General features: G+C 36.4%; 2 protein-coding genes across 2 annotated transcripts in view; one reads left to right on the forward strand and one right to left on the reverse strand.

Annotated features, from left to right (window-relative positions):
• The window catches only part of cwc27 (CWC27 spliceosome associated cyclophilin), a 44078-nt gene extending 26240 nt beyond the window's left edge, over positions 1 to 17838 (reverse strand). The window contains exons 1-11 of the mRNA XM_057321837.1: positions 17630 to 17838; positions 17213 to 17309; positions 16968 to 17080; positions 16746 to 16889; positions 16525 to 16623; positions 16344 to 16444; positions 15866 to 15935; positions 15683 to 15762; positions 15508 to 15544; positions 15269 to 15414; positions 261 to 361 (exon numbers count right to left, since the gene is read on the reverse strand). Coding sequence (XP_057177820.1) covers positions 261 to 361; positions 15269 to 15414; positions 15508 to 15544; positions 15683 to 15762; positions 15866 to 15935; positions 16344 to 16444; positions 16525 to 16623; positions 16746 to 16889; positions 16968 to 17080; positions 17213 to 17309; positions 17630 to 17671 — 1030 coding nt within the window. The 5' untranslated portion in view covers positions 17672 to 17838. The remainder of the gene's footprint in view (positions 1 to 260; positions 362 to 15268; positions 15415 to 15507; positions 15545 to 15682; positions 15763 to 15865; positions 15936 to 16343; positions 16445 to 16524; positions 16624 to 16745; positions 16890 to 16967; positions 17081 to 17212; positions 17310 to 17629) is intronic.
• A 573-nt stretch (positions 17839 to 18411) lies between these two features.
• Positions 18412 to 22319, forward strand: srek1ip1 (SREK1-interacting protein 1). The gene is made up of 5 exons (XM_057321410.1): positions 18412 to 18551; positions 18897 to 18944; positions 19022 to 19174; positions 19449 to 19524; positions 20774 to 22319. The coding sequence occupies exons 1-5, from the start codon at positions 18539 to 18541 to the stop codon at positions 20943 to 20945; spliced, it is 462 nt and encodes a 153-aa protein (XP_057177393.1). The 5' UTR covers positions 18412 to 18538; the 3' UTR covers positions 20946 to 22319.
• Positions 22320 to 22438: the final 119 nt, after the last annotated feature.

The following is a 22438-nucleotide window of genomic DNA, read 5'->3' on the forward strand; positions in this document are numbered from 1 at the left end:
GACTTGTCAAGAAACGTATATAGGGATTAAAATGAGTATAATAGGTGGAAAAATATTGTTTCATATAGTTACTTATGGTAACAAACTGAACCTTATTGTAAAGAGCAACAAACAAGCGACAAAAAGAAAACTTGTTTAAAAATCGCTAAAAAGCTTGCAGGAAATGTTAAAAGACTCAATTATAAAAATTCAATTATATATTTGCTTAATTTAAACTGTGTCATTACCAGCAGCGGTGATCATGTGATGCTGACACTCACCCTCGCTCTGTTTCTCCTCCTCCTTAAAACCCTCATCTCTTCTTTGCTTGATTGCGAGTAACTCTTTCTTCAGCTGGCGAGCTTCTTTTCGCAATTCATCACTGTGGAAAACCATACAACAGAGAGCTGGAGTTCATTTTCACTCTTGGAAAGAAAACATTCACGATAAGTCACGCGTGTTATGGCAGGAAAAACATGCGTGGCATTTTTACACGTGAAGATACTTTTCTTCAATCTGAAAAAAATCATTTAGATGAGGAAAGATGAGAGATAATATGATGTGGATAATTACAAATGCAGTTATAACCATAAACCCAATTGCTAATGCTAATTTTAAACCTAAAACGTTGAATATTTATAAAACATATGAATTTCATATTTGCATCTCACAAAGAAACATCATCAAATGCAAAAAGCGGTAGAAATGAAAAGTTGCATTAAATTGGCACGGATTGGTTTCATTTAATGACATCAACAACTCCACAGTTTAGGGTTTCCTGACCATTAGCTTCTCATTTAACAATCCGAGCAGAATTCTGCATTCACAATAAACAGTAATAAAGCCAATCATTATCTTAAACGCAGCCTTCCAACATGTGTCAGGAACAAATAAGGGCATTAGACGTGTAAAACTCTAATAAATTGTGTGGCGCCTTGTTAGATCAAAGGTCCAGCGTGGCTTCCAAATCAACCAGGGGTTCTGGCACCTCAAGAAAAGACGCTGAATCTGCACGGTTCAGTCCCACGGATCGTGCAGTGAGGCCTTATTCTGATCTTTATGGCTGTGAACCTGATCGGTGATCTTAAACTGGCAACAAAAACACACCTCGGTACAGCCCAAGTCATCTTACAAATGGGGGTCTGGTGTACGGTTCACGTTTGAAAACCATTTGGCCCAATTTGTGCATGTGGATTGATGACCAATTGATGATGACAAGAGGTACTGATGTCCAAATTGTATTTCTCATTTGCAAAAAAACCCTGTCCTGTTGCTCACAATTTCTTATACGTGTTGCAATGAATAGGCCTTAAAGGGATAGTTCACCCATATATAAAAAAATCACTTATTCACCCTCAGGTCATTCGAAACCTGTATATGACACTTTCTTTCTTCTGTGGAACGCAAAAGTAGATATTTTGAGAAATGTCTCAGTGGTTTTGTGTCCACATTATGGAAGTCAATGTGCTCTAGTTGTTTGGTTACCAACATTCTTCAAAATTATCTTCTTTTGTGTTCCGCAGAAGAAAGAATGTCATACAGGTTTGGAATGACATCAGGGCGAATTTAAGAGTAGATGGGAATAACAATGAATAGTTTTCCTGTGGCTCAGTGGTTAGAGCATGGCGCTACAAACGGCAAGGTCATGGGTTCGATCCCAGGGATTGCATATAGTCAGAAACAAATGTATAGTACAATGCAATGTAAGTCGCTTTGGATAAAAGCATCTGCCAAATTCGTAAATGTAAACCATGACAAAATGTTTGTTTTGGGGTTGACCATTGCTCTGGGTTGATAACAGAAAGGTTGGAATCCCTAAAGCACCATGATGCCCTTCAGCAAGGCACGTAAATCATGCTCTTGATAAACAAAAAGGCATCCAGGTAATAGGGCTGGGCGCTATATATCGCGATTCACTTTAAATATACATGCCTAAACCGATTCTGAAATCGATTCGATGTTTTATGCACAGCTCTTCTGTGAACTACGGCTGTTTGATCAGTAGGAAGTACTGCTCGTCTGCTCGACCTAAAATCACTACGAGATTGAGTCATTTATAACGTGTATTTGAAAAAGCAACACTCGTCTATCATCATTACTATAAATCTACTTTATTATCATGAAAATACCTGAAAAGGTTTGAAGAACAGCGATAGAATAGGACCACAGGCATTTCCTGGAACTAATCGTTCTTCTTCTGTTTCCCATATTGGGAGGTTCTGCGCAAGAGCGACCTCTGGCTTTCGGATGTGGCGGCATTTAACCTTAAGTCATTCAGAAACTGAGAGCAGAAGAATCGTACGACATATCGCCCAGCCCTACCAGGTAACTTCCTGTTATTAAGTAAGTGACAAATAAATGCAACAGGCTATAAAAAAGGACAAAATGTCCAAAAGAATCAAATACGTTTGTGCTGGTCTTGCAGCTGAGATGAATGAACAGCCATATCTTTTGTTCAGACAATAGAAGCAGATGTCACAGGACAGCTGATAAGACAGACAGAGGCAGACACATACTCACAAGGTGTGAGGTCCTCAAAGATAAACTACCAGGCTTCGTTCTGCAGAGGAAGTTGCCTCCATGTGCAAACACTGCCCCCACCTACAGTTTCTGGCAGCTCCAGAGACAGCATCTTCTATTGGGCTATAATAATATTTTCATAGGACCTGACAGCTCTGTTTTGAATCCAGGTTCTTACCTGGCCACAAAGCAGGTAAGCTGCAGAGCCCGGGCCTCAAGCCCAGAAACACGTGAGCCATCTACAACAATGACTGTCTTTGTTCCATCTACTCCTCTGAGCAAACACACAACTTTCTCCCAAAGTTCCCTTATATTCCTCTGGTAGAATCTCTCTGATGTCCGACAAGTGTAACCAACATTCTCAGAGATCGAAAGTAAGGCATCAGAGTGTGACAGTGTAGAAGGTTTTTATAAAAGTGATTTCATCAACATGTTGCAACGTTTTGGCATCCAAAATCCCCAAAAGCGCATTGACTTTGGATTCAAAAGCAGAGCGGTAGTTAGGGATGTAGCGATTCACGATACTGATCTCACGATCCGATTTATTCACGATTTATTTTTACAAAATGAGTTTAGACAACTTAGAAATGAACTGCCCTTTTATTATTTCTAAAATGCTGCACTTTGCTGTATGGTGTAGTTTTTTGTCCAATAACAAAACTAAACTGAAATTTTAAAACAAATTCCAAATCAAACAAAAATGAGTATAATATATAATACAGAGTTTGTCTGTGCTTTTTTTTTACATTGAAGAAATATCAGCATATCCACATTTTCAAATTTGCAGTAAACACAGCGGCCCCTGCTGTTCAAAACATGTATTGTGATTCAAATAACTTCTCAACCAGCTTGAATCGTCGCATATTATAAACGATTTTCAACCGGGCTCACAGTGAATCGTTACATCCCGAGCGGCACTACCTAACAGCATCCCACTGCTGGAGGTCTTGGATATCCAGCTGATTTGCTTTATCTTGGTTAAAGGTGACATTTTCATTTTCTGCGAATGTTTGGTTAGTTTATGGACGGACTATTAAGATGACAGAAAGTTAAGGTGCAGGTCAGGTCATCTTAGTTGGTTCAGGTGCCTTAGGAGTTTTAACAAACATTTCAAACCAGGAAAAAAATATTATTATGTGAATTTTATGATAATTTAATTTGAAATTGATAGTAATTAAATTGTGCGATACTAACTTACAAACGTTGAGAGATGTTCATAAAATGGCAAAAAAAACGAATCAGTAACAGCGGCATGACCATTAACAGAACACTAACCTAAAATGAAACTTCTGTCCTCATTATCTCACGTCATTCCAAATCCATTAGAAAGTGAAATCTCCACCATAATTTTAAGTTCCATGGAAAAAAGAACTGGTGGTTTTGAACAAAATAAATAAAAATACTGCGTAGTTCCATAGTACAGTGATGAATGTGTATGTAAAAATAGTCAAATAAATCATGTTTGTAAACTAACGGTACCGTTTAGCGTGTTGACAAAATGTTTGTATGCTCTCCTACTTGTAAGTCGCTTTGGATAAAAGTGTCTGCCAAATGAATAAACGTTTCACTCTTAAAAATAAAGGTGCTACAACCATTTCTTTCTTACCTTTTTGTAGTACGACGAACCCTTTTGCACCACAATGAACCTTTTGTGCAACATGTTCTTTATGAAACCATACAGACAAAAATGTTTTATATATGGCATTATGTAGCACTTTCGTTTTTAAGCGTACCATTATTTTGATGTTTTTTTCTATTGTGAATGTAATTCTCTTGAAGGAACATTTCATTTCAAGAGATGAAGATTCCACAAGAGTGAACAGTTATCTATTAAGAGTCATATGTTGACCCTTGGTCGGAAATGGGCAGGATATATGGGGAAGTACCTCCAACTAAGTGATAATTTTGCTTGCCTTGACATGCTACCATTTACCAAACAAGGGAGGCATATCCTAGGAGACGGCAACACAATGGGCCCCTCAGCCAGATTGCTGGCAACAGTGGAGAAAGCCAAGAAAAATGCAAAGAGAGAGAGAGGAACACCTGCTAATTTACACCTCAGGGCTCAACAAATTCCTCAGAATATCCTTTTGTTCCTCAGGTGGAGTCGACCTCCTCCGTATTCATTTAATTCCCAATGGAGCACAGGCCATGTCTCCAACTTAATGTTGCCTATAACTGATAGAACTAATACAGAAACTGATTCCCTTGAAAGGCTTAAAAGTTGTGATGCTATCAATAATTACTTTGTTTAGTATCTGGTATATTGACCTCCCAAACAAGCCTAAAAAGACTAAATTGGCTCAACCACATTATTATTTTTATTATTATATTATTACCGTTTAGTTTCAGTTTGTATTTTTACTTTTTTATTATTTTGGCTTTTATTTTTTATATTATTTCATATTCATTTTACTTTATTTTTTATACTGATACAAAAGCATAGTGCTTTTGTAGTTTTAAGGGATGCACCGATACCATTTTTTAAAGACAGAGTACGAATACGAGTATTTTTTTCTGGTACTCGCTGATACCTACAACCGATGCCTGTATAATGTACAATAATGTTAATAAACCAGTATCTTACTGGTACATTTTCTTTTTTTCTTTTGTTTTTAGGTCTACTTAAACTTAAGTACTATTTTTTAATCAAGTTCTATTTTTTATGATAAGTAGCACAATTTTACTAGCACATTTACTTCAGTTTACTAAAGTAAACAATATACTCTGTCGTCAAATTATAAAAAATTTAAGGGGGGTGGTGTGGTAAAATGTGAGCGTATTATAACTTGTTCAAGTCAACTGGACTTTTATTTTGACGGGACGCCGCAAAGAGCGTTTGTTTAAGTTAACCGGACTTTTATTTTGACGGATCGCCGCAAATGGTGTTTGTTTGTGTTCGTGTCCTCGTGCAGTGAAACGCTGGCGCTGAAAGCTCCACAAGCACTATGCGTTCAGTACACGCAACCGCACCACTCTTTCACACACAGTCACGCAAAACAAGCAGAATACATATTTAAACAGTATCTGAATATTTCGTTAACTGTTACGTTAGCTGTTCAGCGCTAATTTCTTGTTAGGAAATGCCTGGATTCCTCGATTCCGTCCGCGTTCTCCGCATTGCGGAAATCATAGGGCTCTATGTATGTTACGTGAGGTATCGGTCTTTGGTATCGGTGTGTCATTACGAGTACGAGTACATGAGCTTGGTATCGGGCCAATACCGATACTGGTATAGGTGCATCCCTAGATTATTTATTTGTTTTTTTATATTGCTATGTCCTTTTGTTGTTTTATTATTTGTTTATTTGTTATACTACTATGTGCTTTGGTTGTTTTATTATTTATTTGCTTATTTTTATATTGCTATGGAGGTTATTCATTTTAAGTTAATTTGAAATAAAATACATTTATTTTTTATTTTGTTTTGTTTAGTTTCTATTTATTTTCAGTGAATACGTTTGGCGTCTTGTTTCAGTTTATTCAGTCAACTTTCATTTAGTTCAAGTTTTTCAAATAATACTATATTTAGGCTTGTATTTTATATGATTCCAATCAAAATAATTGTTTTAATAGTATTAGTAAAGTATATTTAACTTGTTCAACCAATTGTGTGTCTTTGAGAGCCGGACTGATCCTGACAGGAGAAGATGCATTCCAATAGCGCCGATTCAGAATTGTAATCCCTCCGTGTATAAAACTGACCAATTTGACTGAAATAAGGCATCTGTTAATAAACAGCACTGGATTAAATCGACGAACTGTGTAAAAATAGCAGAGCTGAGAGATTACGACCTTGATAGACAGCAGAGTGAGATAAAAAGGTATTTGTTAACTCAAGAAAAGAAAAGAACAGTGTGATAAAGTGTCCTTGTGATAAAAGGAGGAGGGGATGAGAGTTTATTAATGAGCAAGAGCTTTGAAGAGGAGCCAAAGCGTGCCCACCGCCTCCCGACTTCATCTGCCAGGGGCCGCAGACATCCTCCATCAGCCAGTACAATGCCAGCCATTGAAGCGAACCCTCTGCGGCCGCCAGCGGGGAAGAGACTGTCATTTCACAAACCAGGAGAGAGAGGTGCCGGCCGAGACCTGACGGGTACATTTAAAATCTGAGGAGCCGAGGAAAGACTTTGTCGTCACTCACGGCTCTCCGGAGCAGCCAGAGATTGTCGCTCATTCAGACAATTCAAATAAGCGAAACCCGGAGACCTCTGGATGATTTACTTTTCATAAAAAAAGCACACAAAGTGACTGGCCACCGACCAATTCTTCCCATAAATCAGAACATTTAACCCTCGCTTCCCCACCAGCCTCCAAAACGTCTCTTGGGTGGGTTGCTTCGGATTCGGTTTTCCAAAACACATGCGAGAGTGGAAATACCATCCAGTTCCACTGATTTCAGACTTTTTAAGGCACGGCTCAGAGTTTTATAATCAAGCGGTATAATGTCAGTGTTGCATGGAGAGGTCTAACGTCTTCAAGGTCTCGCAGATTGCTTAAGCAGAGTCTGCGTATAATAATACCATATCACGTTTCAAGGAGGATAGTTAAGAATACTGTATTGGTTTTCCAGGTTTCTCTCGAAGCCAAATTCAAAGCCTACCTATGTTTTTGAAAGGAGACTGAATAATTGAATAACTGAAAGCTCCGTAATAAATATTAATGATGAATTGGAAGAAATGAAGTGGTCGAAAAAGTATAAATTGTAACCGTACCACTGTATATATATATACTGTTGTGCATGATAAAAACGAAGTCATAAACTCCCGACCACAAAGTCGAAACCGCTGGTTTACTCGCAAATGAACAAATTTGATCACAACTAAAGCCCCAAACCGCAAGAACGTGTGTACCACCACAAGTTAAGTTAACAAACATGTCGAGTACTTGCTGGAAATGAAATTACACTTGATTATCAAGGATTTTCCATTCTTAAAAGCACTTAAAAAGGGATACTTCACCCAAAAATGAAAATTCTGTCATCATTTACTCACCTTCGAGTTGTTCCAAATGTGTATACATTTCTTTGTTCTGATGAACGCCGAGAAAGATATTTGGGAGAATGCTTACAGTATAACCAAACAGATCTCAACCCCCATTGACTCCCATAGTAGGAAAAAAACAATGGTAGTCAAAAGTGCCCCAGAACTGTTTGCTGTCCTACAATCTTCAAAATGTCTTCTTTTGTGTTCAACAAAACAAAAAAAATGATAATGTAATTTCTCCTACTATGGGAGTCAATGGGGAGCAAGAACTGTTTGGTTACAAGCATTCTTCAAAATATCTTTCTCTGTGTTCATCAGAACAAAGAAATGTATACACATTTGGAACAACTCGAAGGTGAGTAAATGATGACAGAATTTTCATTTTTGGGTGAAGTATCCCTTTAAAGAGCACAATACTGCATAAACTGAACATTTGATAATAATATAGAAGTGTTTTATCACAGAACTCTATAATCTCTTGTTGGACAATGACCTTCTTTCAAGGAGTAAAATATCATCATCATCTCTTACGGGGCATTCACAAGGGGCATCAGCGTCAACGCTTCTCATTTACTTTGAATGGGGCACGTCATGCATTGCCGAACTGAATTGTGGGTCCGTCAGCATCGTGTCATTGCTAATGGCAGAAGTTGAACATTCCTCAACATATATGTATACGTATATGAAAGATATTTGGAAGAATGCTTATAACCAAACAGTTCTTGGCCACCATCGACTACCATAGTAGGAAACATTACAATGGTAGTCCCTAGAACTGTTTGCTTTCCTACATTCTTCAAAATATATTTTGTGTTCAACAGAACAAAGAAATGTATCAATCAATTTTTCCTACTAGGATAGTCAACGGTGGCCAAGAACTGTTTGGTTACAAGCATTCTTCCAAATATCTTTCTCTGTGTTCATCAGAACTAGGGATGCACTAATACCGTGCAGTATCGGCCCGATACCAAGCTCATGTACTCGTAGTCGTACTCGTAATGACACACCGATACCAAAGACCCCGCAATGCGGAGAACGCGGATGGAATCGAGGAATCCAGGCATTTCCTAACAAGAAATTAGCGCTGAACAGCTAACGAAATATTCAGATACTGTTTAAATATGTATTCTGCTTGTTTTGCGTGACTGTGTGTGAAAGAGTGGTGCGGTTGCGTGTACTGAACGCATTGTGCTTGTGGAGCTTTCAGCGCCAGCGTTTCACTGCACGAGGACACGAACACATAAACAAACACCATTTGCGGCGATCCGTCAAAATAAAAGTCCGGTTAACTTAAACAAACGCTCTTTGCGGCGTCCCGTCAAAATAAAAGTCCGGTTGACTTGAACAAGTTATAATACACTCACATTTTACCACACCACCCCCCTTAAATGTTTTATAATTTGACCACAGAGTATATTGTTTACTTTAGTAAACTGAAGTAAATGTGCTAGTAAAATTGTGCTACTTATCATAAAAAATAGAATTTAAATTTAAGTAGACCTAAAAACAAAAGAAAAAAAGAAAATGTACCAGTAAGGTACTGGTTTATTAACATTATTGTATATTATACAGGCATCGGTTATAGGTATCGGTATCGGCGAGTACCAGAAAAAAAATACTCGTACTCGTACTCGGTCTTTAAAAAATGGTATCGGTGCATCCCTAATCAGAACAAAGACATTTATACAGGAAAAACTAGGGGGTGAGTAAATCATGACAGAATTTTCATTTTTTTGGTGAACTGTTCCTTTAAAGACATAAACGTGTATCATAGACTCGCTGTCTTGCAATAACACGTAATGCTATGAATTCAACAAATACACAAATGTTTCATTTCTTCACAGCTCCGCTCTGCTGAACGAGTGCCACGCCGTCGCCTCGAGCTGATTTCTGTGACTGCCCCATACAGAGAAGACATGCTACAGCGGGCTGGAAATCTGTTAACCTGCGGATCCGCGACACAGCTGCCAGGACTTAGACTTTCCCATACGGCCTCCACGCAAAAGAATCTGTGCTTTACTGATCAGAGCAACCTTTTCTTGAGATGATGATAGAGCGCCAGACAATTAGAAACCGTCACCCTGTAGCCAAAAAAGAAGAGTCTGTGTCGCTTAATTGCTGTTTGGGCTCGCTTTAAAGAAGATGGGTCTATTGTGAGGGATTTGAGGGAATTTAACCTTAAACCATTTGTGAAAAATCATGTTTTGTGGACCACAGCAGCTTAAGAGGTAGATAATGACAAGAGTGTTTGTAGATTCTAGCGGTTGTAAATCCAGACTCTTGGTTCAGTAATGACTCAGGTCAAAGGTCACAAGGATGAGACGCTTACTACAATGTCAAGGGCTATAACCTGGCTGAGACAAAGTCCTTATGGGCCTTCCAGCTGTATGTATGGTAGGTAAGGTGTCTGGATGTAGAATCTCGCAAGTACCTATAGCATTCTATAGTAATCTTTAAATAAATGGCATTAATTTATAGGTGACTATAAAATGACTGAAAGCGATACAAGTCAACTGAAAAACGCAAACATATGTATGAAATAAAAATAGACCTTTATTTTTATTTACTTTGTTAATAAACATTATTCGTTTTGGGGTGAATAATTCACTCTTATAAGTCAATCCACTTCAGTATAATAAACCAGCCACAACCTCTTTCTTCTCACTTGAAAAGTCAAACTAAATAAGTCGATCACAACTTCTGATTCACCCGGACTTTGTCTCAGTTCTTCCATCTTCCATTTATGCTAAGTGCACTAAATAGCGCTTTATTTTTTACCTCATTGGTGTCACAGTGCAAAGTCATGCTTATATGAAAAAATATACAATACCATGAACTGTTTCTTTAAGAACGACCCAGTTTAGTACACTTCACTTTGGTTCTTTTCACAGTTATATCTCTTTTGAATTGTAGCTGTAGACATTCAGGTTAAAAATGGAAATATTAGTATGGCTGTACCCCAGAGCCATATGAAAGCACTTTATATTGTAGTAATGCCTGTCGGGTTTAGCGTAAGTGGCGGCTACCAGATGCATGCTGCTTTCTTCATTAATGCCACCAACAGTGAGTGTTTACATCCAGAAAATTTAAATGTGGTGGATATGGACCTAATAAATTTAAATCACTTTATTTGTTTTTAATAAATAATCTAAAATCCATAAATCTAAAAGTAATAAAACTTGCAGGTGGAGTCATAAGTCTGGAGCCATAAGGAGGAAAAACGTTAAATGCCATGATGATCATATCACAACCATTTATATTTAAAATACAGCTCCTGATGCCCAATAACTGTTATTATTATTATCATCATACTATAAAGTACTTGACTTATTGCATTATAAATAGGGTTGGGAATCGTTTCAATTTTATCGATTCCGATTCCAATTCCGATTCTGCTTATCGATTTCGATTCTTATCGATTCCCAGTTTCGATTCCACAGTTGAAGTAAAACGTTTAGATATCAACCTGTATGGTCATTTAGCCTGCTTATTGACTTGTTTGCAAAATATATTTATATATTTATGAGCACCGTTTTGTGTATATTTACACATAGAAACACCTTTTCTGAATTATTACAATTTGTATTATCATAGTTGAACTACATCATGGTTAAACTGCAGTTACTATAATGCAACTATGGTTAATTTGTGATTCCTGTGCTTTGATGCAAATTCTATAGCTAAACTATGCTCACTATAGTAAAATAATCGATAATTTTCATAAGGGCTTTTATTGAGATATCAGCAGATCATGCAACGCATGTACTTTTCTGAAAATATGCACACAGGAATTGATAAGAGGAATTCAAATTTTAATCTCAAGTATCCGATTCCTATTCCTTTCGATTCCGATCCGATTCCTAGCCTTTCGATTCCGATTCCAAATTGGAATTGATTTTCGATTCCCAACCCTAATTATAAAGTACTTAAAATATTTTTGTATGACCACTAAAACTTAGACTAACTGCTGCTATAATTTATGGATAATGTACTGCAAAAAAAACATAACCAATTAAAAATGTAATTAAATTTAAATGGCACAACAAACACTGGCTATTAAAAACAATTACAAAACAAATGAATCACAATCCGGTAATTATGTGACGTGATAACAAGCTACCACGACTGACATGAGTGACAAGACACAGTTTTCTGAAAGTAAAAACTCCACTTTTAACCAAAACAACATTTTTGTTCAAAATGAACAAAAAAACAAATATTACGTACAGGAAAATACATAAAAATCAGTGTTCAATACGGTCTTAAAATTGTACGATTTCAGAGGAAGATAATTCTGCAGTTTTACATTTCAAGCAGAGATGGCGATATAGAGGCAAAAGTTACACATTGCAGTTTTAAATACTTTTTACAAGTTCCTAAACTATTACACTTTCAGATTTGGTCTTAAATATCTAATATTAAACCGAGAGGTTTCCTTGTACATTTCATTTAAAACAACCTAACAGTAGGTTCCAGATTCAACTGGATTTCAGTTGCATGATTGTAACCCCTCAAAAAAATCATGTTTTCATCAGTGAAGGAACATCGGACGTCTTTTTCTAAACCGTGCTGAACTATACTTGGTAAAAGAAACATCAAGAAAGCCAACCAGGAAATGAAATACTATCTTAAGCAGCAGACACAGATCCAGAGGACCTAGATTTTGACTTGAGCCTCGTAGACTTTACTCCAACCAACATCAGATCCTTCCTACAGCCTGAGCTTCCTTTCCAGGTGACTGGCAAGCAGAGCTTCTCCCTTCACCTAAAAGCTCCTGAAAGCCTTCTAGCAGGAAAGAGCGCTCGGCCTCAACAATGCTCTCTTTGTCTCGCACCAATACTCTACCTACCAGCCAACTCTTTGATTGCGCGCCAAGACAAACCACTGCGTTGGGTTACAGTTCTTGCAGCCAAACACTACGCTTGTGGTTAATATACTACAGTCTTTCTGCATTTCGCTAGCTGTCAATCAAAGCGGCGAGACTCTGTGGGTTTGACCATTACTTCATTATGTAGAAAAAGAAAAGAGTGTGTTTATTATGATCGGAAAATTATCCAGACACGTAACGGCCGATGTTGAGATAAGGCAGGTGTGCTTCCAGAAGGGGAGGGGGGAACGCGGGGAAGGGTTCAGCATTTAAAGCCTCAGTCAGTGCTGATGTTATGAATCCGTTAATCCCTGAATTTTCAAAGGTCACACGATGGTTTCATGGATTACATGAGATGGACCGATATGCATCCGCGACAGTGGGTTTGAAGTGGAAAAGGCTTTGAAGACTGTCAAAATCTAATCTTCCGTGATACTGCAAACTTTATGGGCTTATGAAGAAGTATTAAAGGAACAGTTCATCCAAAAATGAAAATTCTTTAATCATTTATTCACCGCCATGTCATTTTCAAACTTGCATGACTTTCTTTCTTCTCCAGAACACAAAAGAAGATATTTTGAAGAGTGCTGGAAACCAAACAACATTGGACCCCATTGACTTCCATTGTATGGACACAAAACCACCGAGACATTTCTCAAAACAGCTTCTTTTGGGTTCCACACAAATTTATTGAGCGTATACCTTTAAATATGCTTCTTTTTTTGGGAGTGCATCACTCTCAAACTAAACTTTTTCCAGCCAACCCAAAGCCGTTTATCCCTGTTCTTTTTTTGTAATTGAACAAATTAGAACAAATCAGGATCTGAAGCATCTTTAGGCGTGGAGCAAAGTAAACAATAGCGCCCTAGAAAACCCAGCGGTACCCAAAATGTGCAAACAAAAAATATTGCCGAATCATGTTTACAATTCATCTTTCTAAGGTAAGACAGAAAATTACAGTCTTGTGTCTCTCGAGTAACGCTGGGGTTGCCATTTTGGCGGGAGAGAGCCGTTTCCCCCGCTGTCATTTGATTTGTGAGCCAGATTTTTCCTTCACCTTGAAGGAACTGGAGCCGTGTCCACTGAAGTGCATCCAATGGGAGTGAAGGGCATTTTAGTTTCGGTTCCGGTTGACTGCAGGTGTCATTGGCATTTAGCAATATTAGGAGTATTAGGCATAGGCAGTCGAGCTTTTTACTGAACACAATATGGTTCTGCTGATTTAGAGAGGTTGAACATGTTGTTCTGTCTGGAATTTCAACAACTTGATCTTATTAAAATTTTTTGGATGGCGAGCTGATCATCGTGAACCGTCCCACCAATTTGAATATGGTCTCGCCACAAGTGTGAAGGATGCTCACGATATTTCTTTTATTGCTCCTTATTAGCTTACAATTTTTGTCAGAACATCTAAAACATCAGTCACAACATGCACGACACGCATCTCTGACTACTCAAAACTATTCTAAAACTCATACTTACCCTGTACTGACTTTTTGTCCCTGAAGGGTCTATAACAAAGTAAAAACTTCAGTGTATTCACACTTATTGTGGGTCTTAAGCATTCTTTTATGTGTTTTGCTTGTTTTCAAAACTTTGCATAATCATAAGTTTAATTTATTATTATTATTTACTGGACCAACATTGGAAATATGTGACATGTGCACATATCTTTGCAAAAGTGTGTTTGGCAAAAAACCTATCCCCTAACAAAAACAAAAACTCTTTCTCTCTAATAGAACTAATCTAAATCTCTGCTTTCTGTTGGATCGTGGACCATCCAAAAGTGGATGTTCTTAAACTCAGGGGACTCGGATGCTCCGCTCTAAGCATATGCAGGGTGCAAAAGAATCCTGCCTTCAATTCTAGAGATGGATTTGCAACTGTCTATGGAACACATGAACAAAACACACTGACCCCTAACTTACGGCAACATGACTTGAGAACAAAAAACATTGTTTCAAAATTCAGGAGAAAAACAGGTGTGACGCAGTGAGTGATGTATGCAGTCCAGACATCAGTCAAGCTTCTTTTAAAATGCAATCACTAGTGCTCACAGGCCTGCCAATAACAACTTGATCAAATTCCCAGACACAAACTTTATAACTTGCAATCACAACATGGCTGAATGAATATATGGATAATAAGTGTTTTACAATTTAATGGCATTTTAAATACCATAGTATCAGCATAACATAAATCAAATAAAATCTGATATGTAGTCATAACTTCTTATTCCTGTCCAGGTAAAAAAAAACTATAAAAAGATTTCAAATAAAGTTTCAATATTAAACCAAGGTATAAATTTAAAAAGAGTATACAATTAAAATGTCTGTCAACACCTCAAACTGATATTATTAAGTATCCGAAGCCAGTCATTAATTGATGGATTGAAACCAATCACAAAACAGACCTCTCGTAATAGACTATATCTCAAATCGAACAATACTGATGAATTTTTCTAAAGGCAACAGCACAGATCAGTAGTAAGAAAACATGTAGTATTGTTGACGCCAAAGTTATTCCATCCCCTGCCAGTACATGATGTTCAAAGAACCACAGTGCCTTCTGCTGGACAACACCTTTATTGCTCTTTCTATACATCAATAGCTGAGGTTATCAAGTCTACATCTCTAAACAAAGTTTTGTAAACAAGGCGAACTTCCATTTCCAAGAAGATTTAACATCATGTGCACTTTCAAGTTTTTTCCTAGTTCTGCGCTTTGTAAACATGATCATATTAGGTGAAAACAGAACCTTTGTTTCAAAACTAGCAGCATATCAAACGTTTGCTTGTGATTTTGTTGCGTCATGAATACACAATAAGTAAAAATACACAAAATTGAAGCATTTTTCATTCCTGAATCCTAGCACTATGAGAAAATGACGTCATAACTAAGCGAGATCAATGCCATACCTGCGAGAAGTCTTCTTCACTGGTTCAAGACTGGTCTCAGTTTTGTCCTCCGTCTTATCTTTCTTCAGTTTTTTGGAGATGTACTCTTTGACCTTCTCCCTATCGGTTTCACCATCAGCTTCTTCCTCCACGTCATCATCTGTGTCCTGCAGTGAACACACACAAAAACATGAACACTGTGTGAGGGAAGAAATTAATAAAATGAGCACCAAACAGAAAACAACATTAAAAGGATGTACCTCAAGAGAATCCCCTTCTGCTCTTTCATCGTCTTTCCTTTGCACAAAAAAACAAAAATCATGGTTTTATTCACATTTGCGTATATTTTAAATCACACCTTATTAATATAATAAAACAGACAAGGGCATTTTAATAAAACCGCTCATGAGAAGACTGAGGGTTTTTCTTTCTGACCTGTCAACAACTGGGACGGAGCTTAACTTGGGATCATCTTTCAGCAGGTCATGACTGCTCTTACTTTTGCCTTTCATGGTCTGCAAGAAAGAACATGTTAGTGAACGAAAAAACACATCTTCACACACATGAATGATTTTGGGTATGAAGGAATTTTCCTATTGGTTAGAAAGCTTAAGTGACCTGGCTGACTTGATTAACCATCTCTTCATCTTCCTCTGCCTCTTCTCCAAATGACAGCAAACTGAAATTTCTAGAAAATAAACAAATAATTGTTTTAATTAATCAAAATCAAAAAAGTTTATAAACACAAGAGCAAACATCATTTTTTTTTTAAAACATGAAATCAAAACTGACACCATTTAATTATTTAGTACTCCGAAACAAATAGGATTTTTTTGCTGATGTCAATAAGGCTATATGGGCAAAAAGTATCATTAGCCAAAATATAACAGCCCATTTTCTATTATCCAAACCTACCAAATACGAAATAATCAATACCCATCTATTTTATTTCTGGTTGAAGTATTTGTTTTGGTCATTTTACCTTACATATGTTGTTTCCCATCTTTACATTGTCATTAAAGTTGGAATTTTTTCACAAACTTAAAAATAAATAAAATAAAAATAAACAAAAGTGTATGTTTAATGTTTGCCATACTTGGTGGCCTTGGACTGCGATTTCTTTCCTTCATCTTTGCTTTTCTCCTTTTTAGCTTTAATTTCACGAGGTATGATGTCATCAAAGGCATTGTGTAAGACCTGCACAAAACAAACAACTTCATATAAATAAGATTGCATTTTAAACGCAAAGAACATTTACAGGACAGAACCAAACTTACATCTGTAGATCTAATTTTGTGTGGGTTGAGAGGTCGTTCATCATTGTCACACTCCACATCTGCTAACCTCAGCATGTTATATACTGTATCTCCTGTGACCTGCAGCCAAAAACACAACAGAAAAACTGTTCACCAACCGTACATCCAAATGTTGACGAATCCCACAAATGGACAGAGAATAGAGAATTACAACCACAGGAACTACCACTATGAAATATGACCTTTCCAAAAATTGTATGTTTGTTGTTGAGTTCATCAGCACGTCCCAGTGTGAAGAAAAACTGGCTCCCGTTATCATGAGGTCCTGCATTTGCCATTGCAACCAAACCCCTCCGATTAAAGCGTAACCTGGAGTGAAATTCATCCTGTAATGGAATATAGATACTTATAAGATCTTAAAATTATTAACTTTTTAAGAAAATCATATCAAATGCTCAACCTACCCTGAATGGGCGACCGTAGATGGACTCGCCACCCATTCCAGTACCTGTTGGATCACCTCCTTGAACAATAAAATCTGTGACCACACGATGGAAGATTGTGCCATCATAGTAACCTGCAATAAACACGTAGCTTTATAAGTAGCCATAGCCATACACCATTTTAATGAGAAAGCGACATGTGACTTTGAATTTAAGTGATATATATATATTTATTTCTGTAAATTAAATTATGTATTGTCACCTACCCTCCATGCAGAGCTGAGTGAAGTTTTTACATGCTTTTGGAGCTTCCTTTGACCAAAGTTCCATATCAATATCACCTGCTGTGGTCTTAAGCAGGACCTATGAGATTGAAAAGACATTTAAGTTTATTCGAAATCATGTGTCATTGTACAGTTAAACTGTAACTTAAGTGACTGGAAATGATTGTGATAATGTAAGAGTCCATGGGTATTATATGCAGTAACGTTACATACAAAGGGTAAAGTAGTGGTATGTAGGCTATATCACGTATTGCGTAAAATAAATTAATGACATTAGATACGTTAAGTAACATCAGTAAATAACATTAGATAAAATGCAGAATAGCTATATTGTGTTTGCGCATAATGCTGCAGTAAGTTGCGTTCCAGCAACAGGAGTTTGATATTGATAAAACTCACCTTTCCATTCGTGGGTGGCTCTTGAATGTATATGTTACTCATTCTGAATGAGTATATGTGTAGATTTTCCTCAAAATCATAAAAGAGACCTCAATATTATAAAAATAAAACAAGCACCCCAGGTTCACTCGAACCCGCAGAGTCGCTAGTTAAGACTTGACTTGAGGTGACTATCGCCCCCTACCGTAACGGAGTGAAACATCACGCAATATAGCGTGAGGTTTATCGACCAAGCTTTGTCTCTAACTGAGTATTGTTTTTATTCAAGCTGCTGTTATTAAAGTTTTTAAGTACTAAATTGTTCAAGTTAATCAAGTTTTACTGGTCAAACCGCTTGGGAAGCTTCAACGACATGGTCACGTGGTACCTCATACGTTCTCACGCGCTGAAAAATCTAACCAATCACATTCGTTTGATTCTATTATTTGTTCATATTGTTATTAATTACATTTCATTTATAGAAATGATTGTAGGTTTCACAATGCAAATGTCCACAAGGAGACCAAACGTCTTCTAAAATCTGAAGGCGAAGCTATGGGAATTCGTCTTTTGGGCCGCCTTGCGCCCCCTATAGGAAAAGACACAAATAGTAGTTATAAGCAAGCAATATTTAAGTGAGGAAACGTAAAGTAGATTAAATTAGAAAATCTCTTAATATCTCCAGTCTCTTTTTATTTTATCAAGCAAGTATTTATCGGGTACATCTATCAGAAGAATTATATAAGGGGATGCTAATAAGTGCACAGGGATAACGTGTCTGTAGTGGGAACCATAGTGCAGGTTGCGTTTCCACTCGGAGTCATTTGCCAGAGGGATCGAGTTCACGGTTTGAAAAGCAGTCCATTCAAAATAAACCAATTGTTTTGGTTTAATCTATTTTTTCTCTACTAAAATACTTTTGAGGAGATAATGGCTGACCCAGGTATGCTTTTGAAGTGCTCAATGAATTGTTCTATTGGTTATAGTGGTTGTTGTCTATATGCTACATTTGGAACTTTCTAGAAAGTGTCATTACACTTTTTACGGATTAACGTCAGTTGATTATTCACTTTTGTTTATATCTTTTATCACCCGAACATTTGTAAGACCAAATAGCAACACGATGTTTTATATAGACTCAAGCTGCTTGATATTTTATAGGTGGTGCTCGGGTTAACGTTACTATTTTAGTTAATGTAATCTTTATTATAATAAAATGAAAACACATCCTCCGTCAGTTTATGATTGATCTCGCGTCATAGGCAAATCAATGTGTTTCTGCCAACAGGTCCAAACAAGGACAACATCAGAGCTGGATGCAAAAGATGCGGATATCGTACGTATCATACTTAAAATGTCTTTACTTTGGTGTCTGTATATTTTCAAGTTCTAATTGTTTAATCTCTTCATCAGCTGGACATCTGACATTTGAATGTCGCAATTTTGTTCGTGTGGACCCGAGGAAGGACATTGTTCTGGATGTGAGCAGTACCAGCACTGAGGAGAGTGAAGAGGAACAGGAAGCTGTCTGTAAAGAAAAGGTCTTGGGTACCAGCCATTCAAAAGGTTCCCTCCCTGTTTCTAAGCATACTTAAATTGCACTTGAGTTTAAAAAAAATGTGTGCTTTAGTGTGTAACCTATACAAATTGTTATTGAAATAGCAAAAAACAGTATACCTAATGATTGGTGATGTCTTTCATGTTATGTTTAATGTTTATACTGTTAAACAAGTTTACGTTTAGCAGACTAGTAAGTCATAAGCAATAGTAATATACAGACTAAATACATGCACTAAATTTAATTTTGTGTACAAATGTTTATTAAATACTTTGTTCTCAGGTTCTCGAGAGGATTCCAAAAAGGAAAAGCGTAAAAAGAAAAGTAAGGTCACATCCCAACGTAAGGCCAAAAAGAGGTACATTTGGAACTTACTCATTGCTCTGTTTTACTATTTTTTTTTTCTTCTCATTCAGGTTGGACCATGCCTGTGCAGCATTTATAATGTCTGAATTTTACCTACAAATATACAATACCATTTCTTAAAGGATTAGACTCTAACAAATCATTTGTCCACTTAGAAATAGGCCAAGGAGAGCAAGAACACATGTTAAGCTACAGGGGCCGGCTGCACCAGCTGTGCATAAATTACAACTTAGCCTAGTTTTGACTTAAACGGGCACTAAGTAACAACTTATGCACTATTAAATATTTTTGAGTTGCACCATTCAACTTAGTTGAAGCGTAATGTTACGTATAAACTAAATATTTACAGAAGCCTCCCGTCAGGAGTAACTGTGGGAATAAAATAACAAAATCACTGAACTAGCGCACCTCCGTGTGTGTATCCATCTGCCTGTGTTGTGCATGTCAAAATAGAATCATCTTTTTTATTTCATTGGCGGTTGGCAGTAAAATGAAATCACGTATAACATGTCATTTATTATGATTTTATGATGCAGTATTGTTTTTAATTGGCATTTGTTTATTAATCTTGTTTAATTTGAAATATTTAATACCTATTATGATATTCATAATTAGGTAGTATTCCATTTGAACAATTTTTTTACCGTTATTATGTAATATAAAATAAGTTTAAATCAAAAACGTTTTGAAATTCACAACATTTCAACACAACTTTTCCTCACGAATTCAAAGGCTGCTATTAGACTATTGAAGGTAAACATAATATTATGTGACCATGCATTACTTTACAGAGAGCTTACGAACTACTATCTAAGTTCTGCCTTAAGACCAAATGGTGCAACCGAATAACTAGTTAGTTACAAACTAGCTAGTAGTTACTAAGCCTCTAGTGTGGACTTTACCTTCTCATTTAAGAAAGAACTCATGAATGGCTGGTGCAACACTACCCTGAAGACTTATAGAATAGAATAGAAGTTGTATGAATGTTATATGGATTTTTTGAAAAAATGATCTTGTGTTTGTTTATGTCGGGTTGAAATGTAAAATCACAAGTGTAAAAGTTAAAGATAAGGTTTTTAATTTTGTTTACAATTATGAAATTTCTGATTGTTTTAGCCAGAAGGCAACAAACATTTTTTTTGTCGGCAAAATAGTTTCTCATTGTTAAAGATAATTTCCATTCGGAACTTACTTCTTAAACAATTTCACACAATATTCAATCGCTATTTTTGTGTTTGCAGGTCCTATTCAAGTGATGATGAGGAAGAAGTAAGCAAGAAAAAAAAGCACAAGAGTCACAAGAAGAAAGGGAAAAAGGAAAAGAAAGAGAAGAAACACAAGAAAAAACATACAAAGAAAGACACAGAGTCATCTTCCACCAACAGCTCCACTGAATCTTCTGACACGGACTGAAACCGGCTCTTTTATTTGACTCATTTATTAGAATCTTTTACCGGACCACATAAGCACTGCAAAGCAAGAAACTGAAGATTTTAAATGCAGAAAGCAGTATACACATATAAACAACCTTCAGCTAGAGCCATGTGTACATATTTCTCTCAGACACCTTGAAATTTAAAAGAATTCTGTAACTGAACTAAAGTCTTTTGTCTTTACCTTGAATAAAATTGTATTTAGTTTTTTTTCACAAAACAGTGCAAGCATGAAGAAAAATTATAATTAATAGGGTAATGACAAGAGGAAAATAGTTTTGTCTAAATAAGGATGTAAAAAAGCAATCTATTTCAGACTGTAGAATATTATTTTAAGATAAGTGGTAGGACCAAAACAATTCATGTCATTTTGCTGATCCAAAACATTATTTTATCCTTCATTTGTCATATTTTTGTACATTTTATCATTTGTTATATTTGATCATTTATATAAAAATGTGTTGACAACAGTCCATTTGAGAGTTGTAATTATAGTTTAATAATTTGCAGAATTTGGTAAAAATGAGTGGAAAAAAAACAGGGAGATAATGTTAAAGGCAACATTCCTGAGTAAACGTACTCGGTTACAGTAAAGTGTAATTCGTAACTTTGCACGTTTTAAAATGATATAAAATCTAAAAACATAATTAATACAGTTAATTTTATGCGTAGAAAATGTAACTTACTATGATAAATTAAAAATGAACATAAGGCCCACGCTCTCCAGATTTGAGATTTGATTGGGCGATGGTTGCTTCAATGCCTTGACAACGTCGTGCGATTGGTTTGATCCGCAACATTAGGATTTGGAGTTTGAGAGGGCAGTTTGGTTTTCTGAGGTAAGGCACACTTTTATTTATATTTTAATTAATTTTACAGATTAAAGTGTTTTCCCCAAAATTATAACTGTATTTAACGTTTTAGCATATGTTTATGTTGTTCCGATCCCATATTCCAGGAATTTATTGTTAATTTTGAGGCCTGAATTGTTGTGCTAGGACGACGTAACGCTAGTGTTAATTGATTACCTGAGTGATATTTCGCGCTAACGTTACTCTGTCAATCTTTATAATTAAAATAAACTGCAACTCAACAAAATTAAAAGCCTACTTTTCTAAAGCCTAGTGAGACAATTTACAATAGTATGTTACACATACTAGTTCTGCACGGCAACGTAACTTACTAACATTATCTTCACCTTTAACTTACCCGAGAACTATGGAGACAGAACAGTCTCAATAATAATACATTTACAAAACACAATTCATAAATTCACAGCACAATTCACATTCATAAAATCAGATTCGTAAATTCAAAACACAATTCATAAATTCACAAACATTTTCCCCAAATGCTCACACAAATATATCTCGCAGAAATAAATTCAGAATGTTTTCACAAATATGTATATATCATGTTCTTGAATTACTTTCCAATAAACATTTGTGAATGTTGTTACATGTATTTATGGAT

Source organism: Triplophysa rosa, linkage group LG22, assembly GCF_024868665.1.
Source record: "Triplophysa rosa linkage group LG22, Trosa_1v2, whole genome shotgun sequence".
NCBI lineage: Eukaryota > Metazoa > Chordata > Actinopteri > Cypriniformes > Nemacheilidae > Triplophysa > Triplophysa rosa.

What these genes read in the sequence shown, in the direction of transcription:
- srek1ip1 (XM_057321410.1), top strand. An exon ending in GGGTACCAGCCATTCAAAAG is followed by an intron (nt 19,175 to 19,448) that starts GTTCCCTCCCTG and finishes CTTTGTTCTCAG; the next exon opens with GTTCTCGAGAGGATTCCAAA. An exon ending in CAACGTAAGGCCAAAAAGAG is followed by an intron (nt 19,525 to 20,773) that starts GTACATTTGGAA and finishes TTGTGTTTGCAG; the next exon opens with GTCCTATTCAAGTGATGATG.